General features: G+C 34.6%; 1 protein-coding gene across 1 annotated transcript in view; it reads left to right on the forward strand.

Moving 5' to 3' along the window:
• The window catches only part of PRKAR2A (protein kinase cAMP-dependent type II regulatory subunit alpha), a 134678-nt gene that overhangs the window by 85887 nt on the left and 35318 nt on the right, over nt 1-13473 (forward strand). The window contains exons 5-6 of the mRNA XM_027837054.1: nt 23-129; nt 11445-11598. Of these exons, the coding sequence (XP_027692855.1) occupies nt 23-129; nt 11445-11598 (261 nt within the window). The remainder of the gene's footprint in view (nt 1-22; nt 130-11444; nt 11599-13473) is intronic.

The following is a 13473-nucleotide window of genomic DNA, read 5'->3' on the forward strand; positions in this document are numbered from 1 at the left end:
TTGTTCTTTGTTTATGTTGTAGGAGCAGTTGTCTGAGGTCCTTGACGCCATGTTTGAGAGGTCTGTGGTGTCTGAAGAACATGTCATTGACCAAGGGGATGATGGTGATAACTTTTATGTCATCGAACGGTAGGAAACTGAGCCTTGCAGGTTGTATAGTAACAAGATCCTTGATTCAAAGTACTTAGAGCGTCAGGGTAGCTAGGTGGCACAACGAATAGAGCTCTGGCTTTGGAGTCAGGAGGACCTGAGTTCAAATCCAGCTTCAGACACAACACTTACTAGCTGTGTGACCCTGGGCGAGTCACTTAACCCCGATTGCCTTGCCAAAAAGGAAAAAAAAATACTTAGAGTAATTGTGACCATGGAATAGCTCCCCAAGATACCTTCCAACAAAATACACCATGTTTATCTTCAGGGAGCTCTTAGAACCCCAGGGATTAAAGGATTTATTCTATTCACACCAAAACCTTGAGATAATATCCTGGCTCCATTGTCCTTTGTTGGTTTTTTATCTCTGTCGTAGCAAACCACTTAGAACCTCAGATCTCTTTTAGTAAAATAGAAGAATTAAGTAAATACATGCCATATAAGTCAGCTATAGGTATTCTTTTGTGACACATAATGACCTAGTATAGGCACAGCTTCAGCTCAGTCCTAAAGATGACATTTGCAGTTCTACCCTTTTTAAAAAAAACCAGTGTTAGGTAGACTAAACTTTCTTGAGGACATCAGGAACTTTCTGATAGCTCCAGCTCTGACCCCTTAGTTCTAGGTCAGTACTGTGTTTTTTGTAGTGACCTCAAACCCTCACCCTCCCGACAGCTAACTGACCTAGTCTTATGGATTCTAGAATCATCAGAACTTAAATGATATTGAAACCACCACCACCACTGCCACCACCCCAAACCTAATTCAAGTTCAACAAGACTTCTTTCCTCAATCTCTCTAGAAATGACCCCAAGTTATTTCCAGTTCTGTTTTCATCATCATCATTATCACAAAAACTCATAATATGTTAATGAAACATTGGACCCATCACCCTAAGGAATCTATAGAAAGATTAATACTCTCTCATCAGAGCACTTGATAAACAGGTTAAAAACTTACAAAAATACTTTTGGCATTTACAGACATTACTCACTGAGCAATAGCAGAATCCAATAAAAACTACACACCATTAGATTTGTCTAAAGTAACTTAAATTGGTTTACTAGGAAATGATGGTGATCCAGGAATGGAACCCAAATGTCCTCTGGGCAGTATCTATATGAACTCAGCTAACAATATGTTGACCAAGAAGCATCAAAGAAGTAGCTAAGTAATATAAATTTATTTATGAAAGCAGATATTTATGATAGCAATTTAGGGCCAGGTCATTACCACTAGAAATTACAGAAGGTTATCTTTTTGGAGTTTAGATTTAATTATCAGTCAAGGTTATGCAAGGACATGATAAGTATTGTTCAACACAATACTGCAGGCTATAAAATAAAATACATACTGAATAAAAGACATGACCTGGTGACTAGAATTATACATCAGAAGCTTTCATAGATTGACTGACAAATTCTTATACAATAATATAGATCTCAAAATGTCCTAGAGATCTCAGCTGATAAACTGTACCACACTATTATTTAAAATTGAACTATTGCCCACGATTACCTAGACTTTACATTGGTACATAAAACTTAAGAACGTTGTAGTAAATACTGCCATACCAAGTATTCATAGTGTCCAAGCCACATGGGATAAAAAGCTTTTGAAATGTAGAAGATGTAGCAGAATACCAAGTTATAGAAGAATGAGATACATTTCATCACCATCATTTTGTCTGCTATTCTAGTTATACTGAGGATGCTTTCTATGGGCATATAGAAAATGAACTTATGTTTTTCCATATCTGTAGAAAAGCAATTGTTTTACCCACCAGTGCAATAATTGTAGAAATTTAAATATAAACATGTAAATAGCAGAATAGTTAACTGTGGCAGGACCATTTCTTTCTTACTCTGTTAAACAAAATGAGATAATTTTTCTATTTCATGACATGTAGTAGGTGTTGATTTAGAGCAGTAGTAGAAAACTTGAATGCTATATTACTCAATTAAAGACAACAAAAAATTAACAGGAGAGAAATCCAGAAAACAAAAACATAATTCTAGATGCCCTTCATTAGCAACTGAAAGCAGAATTCAAAACGAATACAAAGAATTGAAGTAACACAGAAAACAAAATAAACAGTTCAGTCAGAAACTTTAGAATAAAGGTGTGAGTTCTGAAGGTACTTTTATTGAGTCTATAGAAGATGAACTTGCATTCTAAGGCTTTTATTCAGTTATTAAAAAGCAGTTATTTTTATTTGCCTGTATAGTAGTTCAGAGAGCATTAGATATTAAAGAGTAATAGGATAGGGCCTTTTCCTAGGACCTTTTCTATCTGAAGTCTATTGAAATAAAAGATTAGAAAAATGTAGTGGTGGTGCTAGTGGTGTTGACGGTGATGGTGGTGACAACCACCACCATCACCTCCTCAAAGCCCAAACTGTCTTCCATGTAGTAGCAGGGTAACAAGAAAATAAGGAAATGCCAGCCAGTGCAACTTACAGTGCAAATTTTGTGTATGCTCTAAGATCCCTATGGTATCTCTGAAGACCTGATAGGAACATTGAAATGTGGGCCAGTTGGACTCTAGCAATATCATTCATTTGTTCAGCACCCTGATCAGTGTAATGTAACTGCTCCTATGAATTTAGGATATAACGAGTGTATCATATGGTTTCAAACTGGCTGTACTCAGTGCCATCATGGTCAACTTGACACAAAAGGCAACAGAGTGAGTACCATTCCGTCATGTTCTAGTACCAAGCTGCACTGGGACAAATGAAAAGTCCCAATACTTTACCTGTTGTAAATGCTTCAGTATAGATAATGCTGATCATTAAGGAAGGTAAACTTACCATGAAATGGACTGAAGATATAAATGTTTTTATTATTGCCCAGTACTATATCAGTCAATCAGTCAATGAATTTTCAGATATTCAGATGTATCTGGGATCTCAGTGATGATGATTAGAACTCATCCATACCTGCCTATCCATCCTGCTTGATTCATACATTTTCCCAAAATTTGCCATTCAACATATTGGAGATCTCCTTCATTTTCTCCTGACATCATGAGTGTACCAGTGGATCACTTTGGCCATCCATCATACAGTTATTTGATTAACTTTTTTGATCTTGTTCTTCTTTGGAGTTCCTCATTGGTCATATGTTGCAACCTGCTCACATGCACTGTGTGTCTTTCCATTGCCCTCTGTGTGATACACACCCTTAGTTCTTAAGATGGAAGGATTTTCGAAGTTTTGCTGCCACCATACAGCAACACCAGTAAAATGTTTGTATTCAGGGGACAAGCTTTTGCTCTCATGTAAAGTTTGGGGTCAATAAAAGTGCTTTGCAGTTTCCTGAAAGCAATCCAGGCCACTCTCTTTTCCACCTTAATCCAAGATCATTGTTAGTCTCTATTGTCTGTCCCATATATCAGTCAGTCAGCAAGTATTTATTAAGTACCTTCTGTGTGCTTACTGTAGTAATGAAATGTTTGGTAAAAACAAACAATGGCAATCCCTCTAATGACTTTGAAAAGGAGAGAGATGTAAATAAAATGGAATTTTACAGAGCTGTTTTTGAATTTGGCTCCAATGTTATAACAAAACAGTAATTTTAAAAAACTGGTATCTTCTATAACCATCATGAACAAATGTGTTTTACCACTATATCTGACAAGAGTGTAGAAACGTTTCAGGACCTGCACACAGCACTTTATGATACCTACATTACTACAGGAGGACTAGAGGAAGAATGGTGGTGCTATTTAGGAATATTCCTGAGGAGAGGTGTCAAATCTCGTAATGGCAGAAGTGGCTTGAAGAAATTATTGAAGACTTGCAAAAAAAAAAGCATTGGAAGATTACATTTCTGTCTCTCAGTATGTCCAGTAGAAAAGTTCCATATTACCTGATTAAAGGCAAGGAAAAAGAAACATGGAGTGGAATCTGGAAAACAAAGTCTGTCAGAAATTCTTGATACAATGAAAACAACAATTGAAAGAGGAAAACAACAATTAAAAGAGAAAATCAAAAGGCTAAGATGTGATACAATAAATCTGAGTTACACAGAAAAGAAAATTGACAATTTGACTCATTCAAAAACTGTATTAATGAGTCTTGAGAAGCAGAGAATAAAGAAGACAGTACCTTTTCTGGTCATAAAGAAATCCACCGCAATAAAAGCATAGGTTGGATTAAATGTGAAACAAAGTTTTTAAACCATTAATATGAGGAATGATGGTTGCTAAAACGCTAGTTTGTCAGCAAATCTGGAAAGCAGTGGGTTCAAATAAGAACCATAATTACTGGTTCAGAAGCTTCACAGAAGCACAGAGCACTCTACCATATTCTTCTCTTGATAAAAGCCTGATCTCTTTCTTGAAGACTTTATATATTTCTATTAGTATAAGATGAGAACAGCAACAAACCCTCTAAATGTAGGCTAATTACATGTTTTTGTACTTTATATAAAGCATTCACAGTGTATCACTTTAAAAATCTATAAATACCTTCAAGAAAATAATGTGTTAGCTGAAGAGTAAAAAAAAAATGTTTGGGGACAGCTAGGTGGTGCAGTGGATAGAGCACTGGCCCTGGAGTCAGAAGGACCTGATTTCAAATCTGGTCTCAGATACATAACACTCACTAGCTGAGCAAGTCATTTAACCCCAGTTGCCTCACACACACAAAAAAAATGCTTGCCAAGAAATCCCAAGAGCATGAAAAACAATTCATTATCAACTTCGTGATAATTAAGAGAAGCCTTCTGAAAGCAACATAACATTTACATCACCTTTACTGATTATTAAAAAGTCTTTAACTCTGTTTTGCCCTTATGGCTTAGTATTATACTGCCAACATATAAAATAGATCCTGGCATAATGAGAACATTAGATTACTTGCATAGAAAACTGTTGTTGTTTTTTTTATTATACACTATCAGCACAGTAAAGTCAAGAACAGTTGATATAAAATGTATCACAAATGTATGGTTCTGCCTAATTATAAATGCATCATCACTCCTGAATAAAATTGACTATATCGTTCAAGTCAAAGAGAGAATTATAACAAAACATCTTATTAGTCATTTGATGTACATGAATGATGTTTATATGACTTTACTGAAAAGGACATTAAACCACTACTTCATCTTATGGAAACTTTTCCCAACAATATGAAAATATCCCTCCAGTAAGCATAAATTTCTTCATGTGCACCAAGGAAGAAAAGAAGCTAATGGTTTTGAGCTTGGATCTGGAGACCATATTGAACCAAAGGATGAAGGTGATGCTTAGAAATATCTTGGTCTTCTTCTCCAGGTGCTATACACTAAGCATAGGTTATCAAGGATAAGACTGAGAGTATAGCAAGAGACTTAACTGGCATTCAGTCTGAAGTCAGAAGTGTTCTTTTAGAGCAATTAATACCTATGCAATGCCAGTCAATATTTTTTGGCTTTGTAAAATGGATAATTGTTTTTGAAGGTGTCCAAAAATCTGTACAATATTAACAAAATGGTGTTTCATCAACCCAAGACAGCTATAGAAAGATTAACTACCAAAAGGAGGAAGACTGTGCTAAGAGCACAGTATAAACAGGTTGAAATTTTATCCAAATACTTTTGGAACATTCACTTCATAAAACAGTAGTAAAGACATATGCCACTAGATGTGTCAATATAACCAAAAAAGTTGATCTTCAGAGCCTGTGAAATAACTGGTATCCAAGAGTGCAATTTTAATTTACTCAATGAACAACATACAGGTGAACTCAACCAACAATATGTCAGCCAAAAAAGCAGCAAATAAATGGCTGAGTCATGCAGATTTGTTTGAGATAGAGGGATTTATAATAAGAATTCGGGATTATGTCATTGCCACCAGGAATTACAGGAAGATCTTCTTGGTAAGCTCAGATTTATTCTTCAATGTAGGTTATTCAGTGAAGTTGTAGAAACTGCTTAACACATCACTGCAAGTTGCAAAAATTTTATATATACTGAATACCTGGAAAGACACAGTCAGGTGGCTAGAATCAGAAATTAGATACTAGAAGTTTATTGTCCTTTATAACCTAAAATATGACAAATCCATGTACTATAAATAAAAACTTCAAAATAAACCTGAGAATTCAGAAAGCAAAGTGTCCTGGGGCCAGAACATTGTAATAGACTAAACTAGTGCATGGATATAACAATAATCCATCAAAGTTAAACAGAAACATCGTTAATAGTTGGTGCCATGCTAAATATACAGTGTCTCTAGACTACATCAAATGAAAAACTTTCAAAGTTGGGAGACCTCAGAAAAAAAATAAAATTATGTGAAAACAGGAGAAAGTACATGTTATTCCTTTCATTCTCTCTGTTACTGGAGATATCCAAAGATCCTATCAGTGAGTCTACAGAAGAGGAACTTGCTTTCCAATTCTCTAATTTTTTTAAAATGAATCATTTTACCCACCTGGGGAACGGTTGACAGAAAATTTATTCTTATACATATATATGTATACATGCACTTATACACACATGTGTGTATATATATGAATATGTATATCTGTATGAATATTAGTGAGATGATGACTCATCCTTGGACTGTTTCTAGATAACATAATAATAAAATGGCTGAGATCTAAGAATTGACTTTTATTTACCTTCTATGGACAAAATCAATATACACTCAGCCAACTGTATGTTGACAAAGAAGCATCTCACAAATGACTGAATTTTCTGTGAATTTGTTTTAGAAATTGATGATAGCAATTCAGAATGGGGCTTTTGCCACCAAAAGTTATAGAAGGCATAACCTTAAGGAGCCTGAATTTAATGATCAATCATATATCAATGTATATAAGGAATGGCAGAACCTTCATGACATATTACTTACAAGTTGTAAAATATAGCACATGCCAAATAACAAGAAATGACCTGGTGTCTAAAATTATATGTCAGAAGCTCTCTTATCTTCCATGGTATAACAGATGACAAATATAGTACTACATATACAGATCTCAGAGTATCTTATAGAACTCAACCAGTAAATTTGATTGGAACTGAACTGTTATCATAGATCGGATATCCTCAACATTGACGTAGCCATAACATTGAGTCACAAAAACTTAACATCTTAAATAAATGTCACCATATCAAATACTAACAATTTTTGAGGTACATGGAACAAAACGCTTTCAAAGTAAAGATCTTGAGCAGGGGAAGTCAAAGTCATGTGAGGTAAAGAAGATAAGGTACATATAGCATCCCTGTTGTCATGTTTGCTACAAGATTTCTACTAAGGATGTTTTCAGCAATCCTACGAAAGTTAAATGTATATCCACATACTTTTATTCACCTTTAAAGAGTTTTTATTTTTATCTGTAATAGTCCATAAAATGACCAAAAAAAAAAGAATCCATGAAATATAAAGACTTACAGCTAGATAGCAACTTGTCCCAGGACCATTTCTGTATGAACTATGTTGAAGGAGATGAGAGAGTAATGAGATAATAATTCACATTTGTGTGGTTCTTTTGGCTTTGCAAAACATTTTATGTACTCTCAGTCCTGCCTGTAACCCTGTGGAAGGGATACATTATTTTTACCATTTTTACAGAGAAACAAATTGAGTTTCAGAAAGGTTTTTGATTTGCCTATCATAATACAACTAATATGTTTCAGAGATAGTATCTATCCTCTGATTATTCCCTGTAGCTATAGCTCTTGCTTTTAATTCAGTTCATCACTTTTCATTTCAAGCCTTTTTAAAAATCAATATCTTCCCACTTCCTCTTGTCATTCCCACTTCCTCTTATTTCTTAGATATTTCCATTCAGTCACATTTGTAAGCCTTCAGCTCCCCTAAGGCTGAAACATTTTGGATCCTATTTTATCCTTAAAGTAACTTGGCTACAGTAGATAGGAATATAATTACCTCATACCTAATTAGGAAATAGAGTTATTCATCACAAACAGTTAACAGTAATTAACTAGCAAGTAGAGGAGATTTTTCATTTTGTTCAGGTATATTTCCATTTGAATGTTTTAATTAATTTAATTATAATCTCTTAATGTTCTAAGACAGTTTTCCCCATTCTTTAACTGTGTAATTTTTCCCAACTAGTAATGGGTGCTAGAGAGTTTTTAGTTAAGAACTCACAAATTGTTTTTTTTTTCTAATACCTCCTCTATAAGAACTCCCTGAGTGGTCCATCTCACATTGAGTTTTTTCCTTTGTTTTTTTCCCCTTTCTTTTTCCTTAGTTTTCCCCATAGAGCTGAGAACTTAACCATCTAATGTTTTTTGTTATTCTCTAATCCTTTCACAAGGAATAGTTTTGTTTCAATAAGACTGTAAGGATAGAGAGCTCGTCTTAAAGCCTGGGCAACCCAAGTTGAAGACCAGTCTCTGATACATACTGGCTGTATGACCCTGGGCAAGTGACTTAACCTCACAGTGCCCTAGGTAACTCCCTGAGACTATCAATTGCAGAGAAGGGACCAACCTACATTGGTAGAATTCCCTTATCTGGGAGTTTTTCTTTTTTTTTTTTTTTTTAGGCAGTTGGGGTTAAGTGACTTGCCCGTGGTCACACAGCTAGTAAGTATCAAGGGTTTGGTCTGAGGCTAGATTTGAACTCAGGTCCTCCTGACTTCAGGGCCGGTGCTCTGTCCACTGTGCCACCTAGCAGCCTCAGGAGTTTTTCTTATTGATGAAATCACAAGTCTGGTCCCTATTCCTAATACTTGTATTCTCTGTACCTACCACAAACCTGAACACTCAATAAATGTTATAAAGATGTTATATCCTTTTAGATGATAATGATAATTAACATTTAAAGAAATTAAATTTGAAATTATCATTTTGCAAATAAGTCATGGGTTTTGTAAGTAAATACCCATTTAATCCTTGTGTAACTTGGGTCTTTGTGCTAGAAAAATAAACCATGAGTAGTTTGCATGACAAAGGCATATTTCCTCCATTGATAAACACGTAGTCATTTGGAAGACTCAACATAGAAGTTTCAAGTCTAGCAAAAATCTTCCAAAGCAAAATTATTTATGATTTTTGGAAAACAAAGTCAAACATGAAATTAAAGAATATGTTCAAAAATAAGCCACTGAGGCTTATATTAAAGTTCAGTGGTAGCCTCCAGAATATTGAGAGAATGGTAAAATATTATCAGATTATGTGCTGTAAAAAATTGCCCAAGCAAATAGCTACAATTATACATATATACATATAAACACAGTAGGGGTCTGGCATGCTGAACCCACACTTCTAAACATGGGAAATTAAAGAATAACATTGAGCACATCAGTGAACACAGGAACCAGATGTTGCTCTGAGTCCCACTATTTCTACTTTATCCAGAGAGGTATCTGATTATTCTTTCTCTTTTTTCCCTGTTTCTAAATGAGTTCTTTGTTTATATTAAAACAATCCTGTGGTTACTTAATTTAAAAAAAAACCAAAACACATCTAGTGCATATCATTGTCCAAGTCTGTTTGAAAGCCTAAATGTCTTACTTGCCTGATTTCCCTTTATCTACATGTATAATTTATTCCCTTTGAAATCTTTAGTGAATTAGTAAAAACAGTTTTCCTTACAAAAACCATATCTCCTCTCTCTAGAAGGTTATGCTTAAATAAGTTGTCATTGGTGATTGTTGCCACCTTTCATTATAAATTGAAGCAGTTTGACTTGCAAGATAAAGGTTTATAGTTTCTAGAGTCCTCATTGAACCTCTCTCTTCCATTTTAGAACCTGCATTGGTTTCTTACTGTATCCTGGCTTTTAGACCCATAGTTTGTTTAATCTGATATTTGGTCCCTGACAACACTAACAATGGCACCTTTTATGGTAGGGAACATGGAAGGTTGTTGTCATCATGATATACTTCCAAGAACATAGATGTCTAATGTTAGGAATATGTATTCTCTCCTACCCCTAATTCCTTGTTTTAGGCCACTTATAATCTGTGTCATCTACTCCTATGTATCCAATTTAATTTTTCCACTCCTTACTTTCCTACCCGGTTTAGTTTCATTTCAGAGTTCTTTTTTATTTATATTAGTATAGTCCCTGTATATATTATTCTCCTAGTTCGTCTTATTTCACTCTGTATCAGTTTATATAATTCTTCCCATCTTTCTATTCTTTATTTCTTATGGAAATCCAGTGTGAAATACTTACTGTAAAATGCTTTCAGAGTTTAGTTAGGTCAAAGTGTGGAAATTTCAAATAAGGATTCCTGTTTTATTTCTTCTAAAGCTGTATCCAATTCCTCATGGGAATAGAAAAGTGACTCTGGGCGCTCAAAGGTTATTCCAGAAAAACAATCTCATCAGGCCCTCCCACGAAGGAAAAGATGATAGTTTTAAAGCTGGAAGAGATATTAGGCCATCTAGTCTAGACCATTCACTTTGGAAATGAGGAACTGAAACTCAGAGGTGTTGTGACTTGCCCAACGTTACAGTTAGTAAATAAAACTTTAAGCTATGAACCTCACAACAATGTGGCTATGGGTCTTATCTGTGGACCAGCCTCGGTAAATTCAGGGAAGCTTATTGTCGTATTAGCCACAAGAATATAATTTTTTTTTTTTGGCCATAGGCAATCTCAAAGATTATCTACTAAATTATAGAAAGGTTGTACTCTGCAACAATAGATGTAATTACCACATTAATGAAATTAGAGCTCCTTGAAGTATTGGAAGTACTTATTTCATTATTTTATTATACCAAACTTAGTAGCAATCAACCAAAAAAAGCTTTTAAGTAAACAAGTGATCATAAATATAACCATAAGCTCCAAGTTATGTGTATATTAATCTTGAACAGAATAATAAATAATACATTTTTGCTTCTATATCTCATTTTTATTTCCGACATCATTTTTTTCTTGTTGTCATCAGTGTCTATATTGGTCTTATTGCATTTGTTTAGTTAAAAAGGTAAGATAAAGTATAGGATGATAGTTGGCAAGCAAGGGGGGTTTTTGTGAGGGTTCTTGTTGTGTTTTGTTTTTAGGCTAAGAGAATTGGGCGTGTTTGTGGGCAGCAATCAAGGAACCAGTAGACAGAAAGAAGTGGGTGGTGATAAAGAGAGAAGGGCTGCTGATAGGGATGGTCCTTTAGAGAAAGTGGCAGAGGATGGTGTAAAGTATAGAAAGAGATGAATAGTTCCTAGTTCATCTAAAGTAACAAGAGCTTTTAAAATCTGCTAATCAGGATGTAGAGCATATACTAGCTGTACATTGTACAAAAGAATTCATAAATAGGTTTTTATTGAAAATAATTTCATCTTATAGACTGTGTGGCATCTTTGTTCTTCCAGAGGCTCATATGACATTCTGGTAACTAAAGATAGTCAAAGTAAACGTGTTGGCCAATATGATAATCGTGGCAGTTTTGGAGAACTCGCCTTGATGTACAACACTCCCAGAGCTGCTACCATAGTTGCCACAACAGAAGGTTCATTGTGGGGTCTGGTAAGTAGAGGGAAATGCTTTCATTTACCTGTCTTATCCTATAGTTTCCTATCCCTCCTGTTTTCTGTCTTTGTCCTCTTTCCTGTCACCATTTATCATTGTTGGTCGTTTGTTCCCCAGGGCATGAGGGCATCATATTTTTGGGCATTCTCCTACTTCCCCAAAATGGTTTGGCTATAAACCATAATAAGCATTTACCAATCCTCACTTTGTTAGTTTACTGAAGTATATGCCTTTTTTTCCTATTCATGTTTTTGTTGAACAAGAAGAGAGAGGATAATAACATTAATCCGATAAGCTTCCAGGGAAATTACTGATAACTCATGCATTTTCAAGGATCCCAGCATACCTCACCATGAACAAACATTCTTTCACTTCATTCTATCCATCTCCCAACACAAGTAGACTATAGGGATTATATGGCAGTAAAAACTGATACCCACAGGATATGATACCTTTCCAGTTATACATTTTACTTAAGATGCTAGGATTAAAATCCCTTCTGTTGAGTTTGTTGTTTTTTATTTTTTTAATGGTTACTGATTGTTGACCATACTTCTGGAGGTACTTTTAACTATACCACTCCTTCCCATTTTCTATGGACTCTCTACTACTCTGGCATGTTCTAACTTAGGCTAAAAGATAGTACGACACGTGATCTGTAACCAACTCTATTTCCTTTAAATAAAAATCCTTGGTGTTTTTGCGATGAAATATCATCTTCTATGTGTGCTTCATTATTAGTTTGGTCTACAAGGTAGAAGGGACATGTGAAAATCCCATAAATGGTCAAATAAAATCAAGTTTTTAAATGTTTAAGTCTGCCTAGCCTTTGTCTAGATTGATACTACTATCTGGTGTCATAGCTAAATCACTAAAAGTTATTGCTATTGCTTTTAGGTCACTAGAGTTTGGGAGATGTTATTGTTTATGGAAATTCTAATTCTATGTATAAAGTGAGTTGCATTTTAGTCCTCTGTCTTCTAAATCCACAAGTCTTGAAAATCTGAGGTATGGTATCATTTTATGCCATTATTTTTTCAATCTGATAGGAAGTGTTAATGTACAGATATAAAATTAGCAGGATGGATTAAAAATTTTTTAGAAATAACATAGAAATACTGGGAAATATCTATTATACTTCATTAAACTGAGTATTACTTCTTGAGTTGATCACTGATAATGTACTATTTCTTGAATGGATCCTGAATGGGTCTCATCAATATTTGTACTTTTTCTAGTGTTATAGATTGCAGTTCATCAGTACTTTTTCATCCTATGCAGTTCTTATTTACCTCCTAAGTCTTCTCTAAAGGATCTGCCCAGGTCACTGGAGTCCTTCCTCTAGGCCTTTAAACATTTTGTGAGTACCAGTAGATGAATTCTTTGCCCAGGGCAACCAATAAAACCAAGAAAAAGATATATCGACTACTTCTGCAGTAATGCTGGCAGAATGGCAGAAAAGGGGACTGAGGATGCTGCGAATCACAGAGTTCTTTAGATTATCTGTAAACGTGAATTAATAAAGTAACTTAATCTTATGGATTTGAGATGCTAATATAAAATAGGTTTAGGTAAAAGATCTGTCTATGTCATTAACATCTATTTATTAACATTTATTGGCATCCCTGTAAAGGTAAATTTTAAGTGTTTCATGTTGTAGACTCGGTGTTCAAGAAATAGCAACAACTATGCCTCAAACCTCTATGTGTAGTATACTCTGAAGGACACAAAAAAAGGACAAAACAAATGCCTGTTAAAATATAATTATAAAATAGTTTGGCAGAGAAAATAGTAATGCATGAAAAGTTAAACAATGGTAACATATTGTGTATATGTTATGCATAATATAGTAAGATATTTAGTCAATATATT

The sequence above is a fragment of the Vombatus ursinus genome, unplaced genomic scaffold, assembly GCF_900497805.2.
Source record: "Vombatus ursinus unplaced genomic scaffold, bare-nosed wombat genome assembly UNPS02014820.1, whole genome shotgun sequence".
Taxonomy (NCBI): Eukaryota; Metazoa; Chordata; class Mammalia; order Diprotodontia; family Vombatidae; genus Vombatus; species Vombatus ursinus.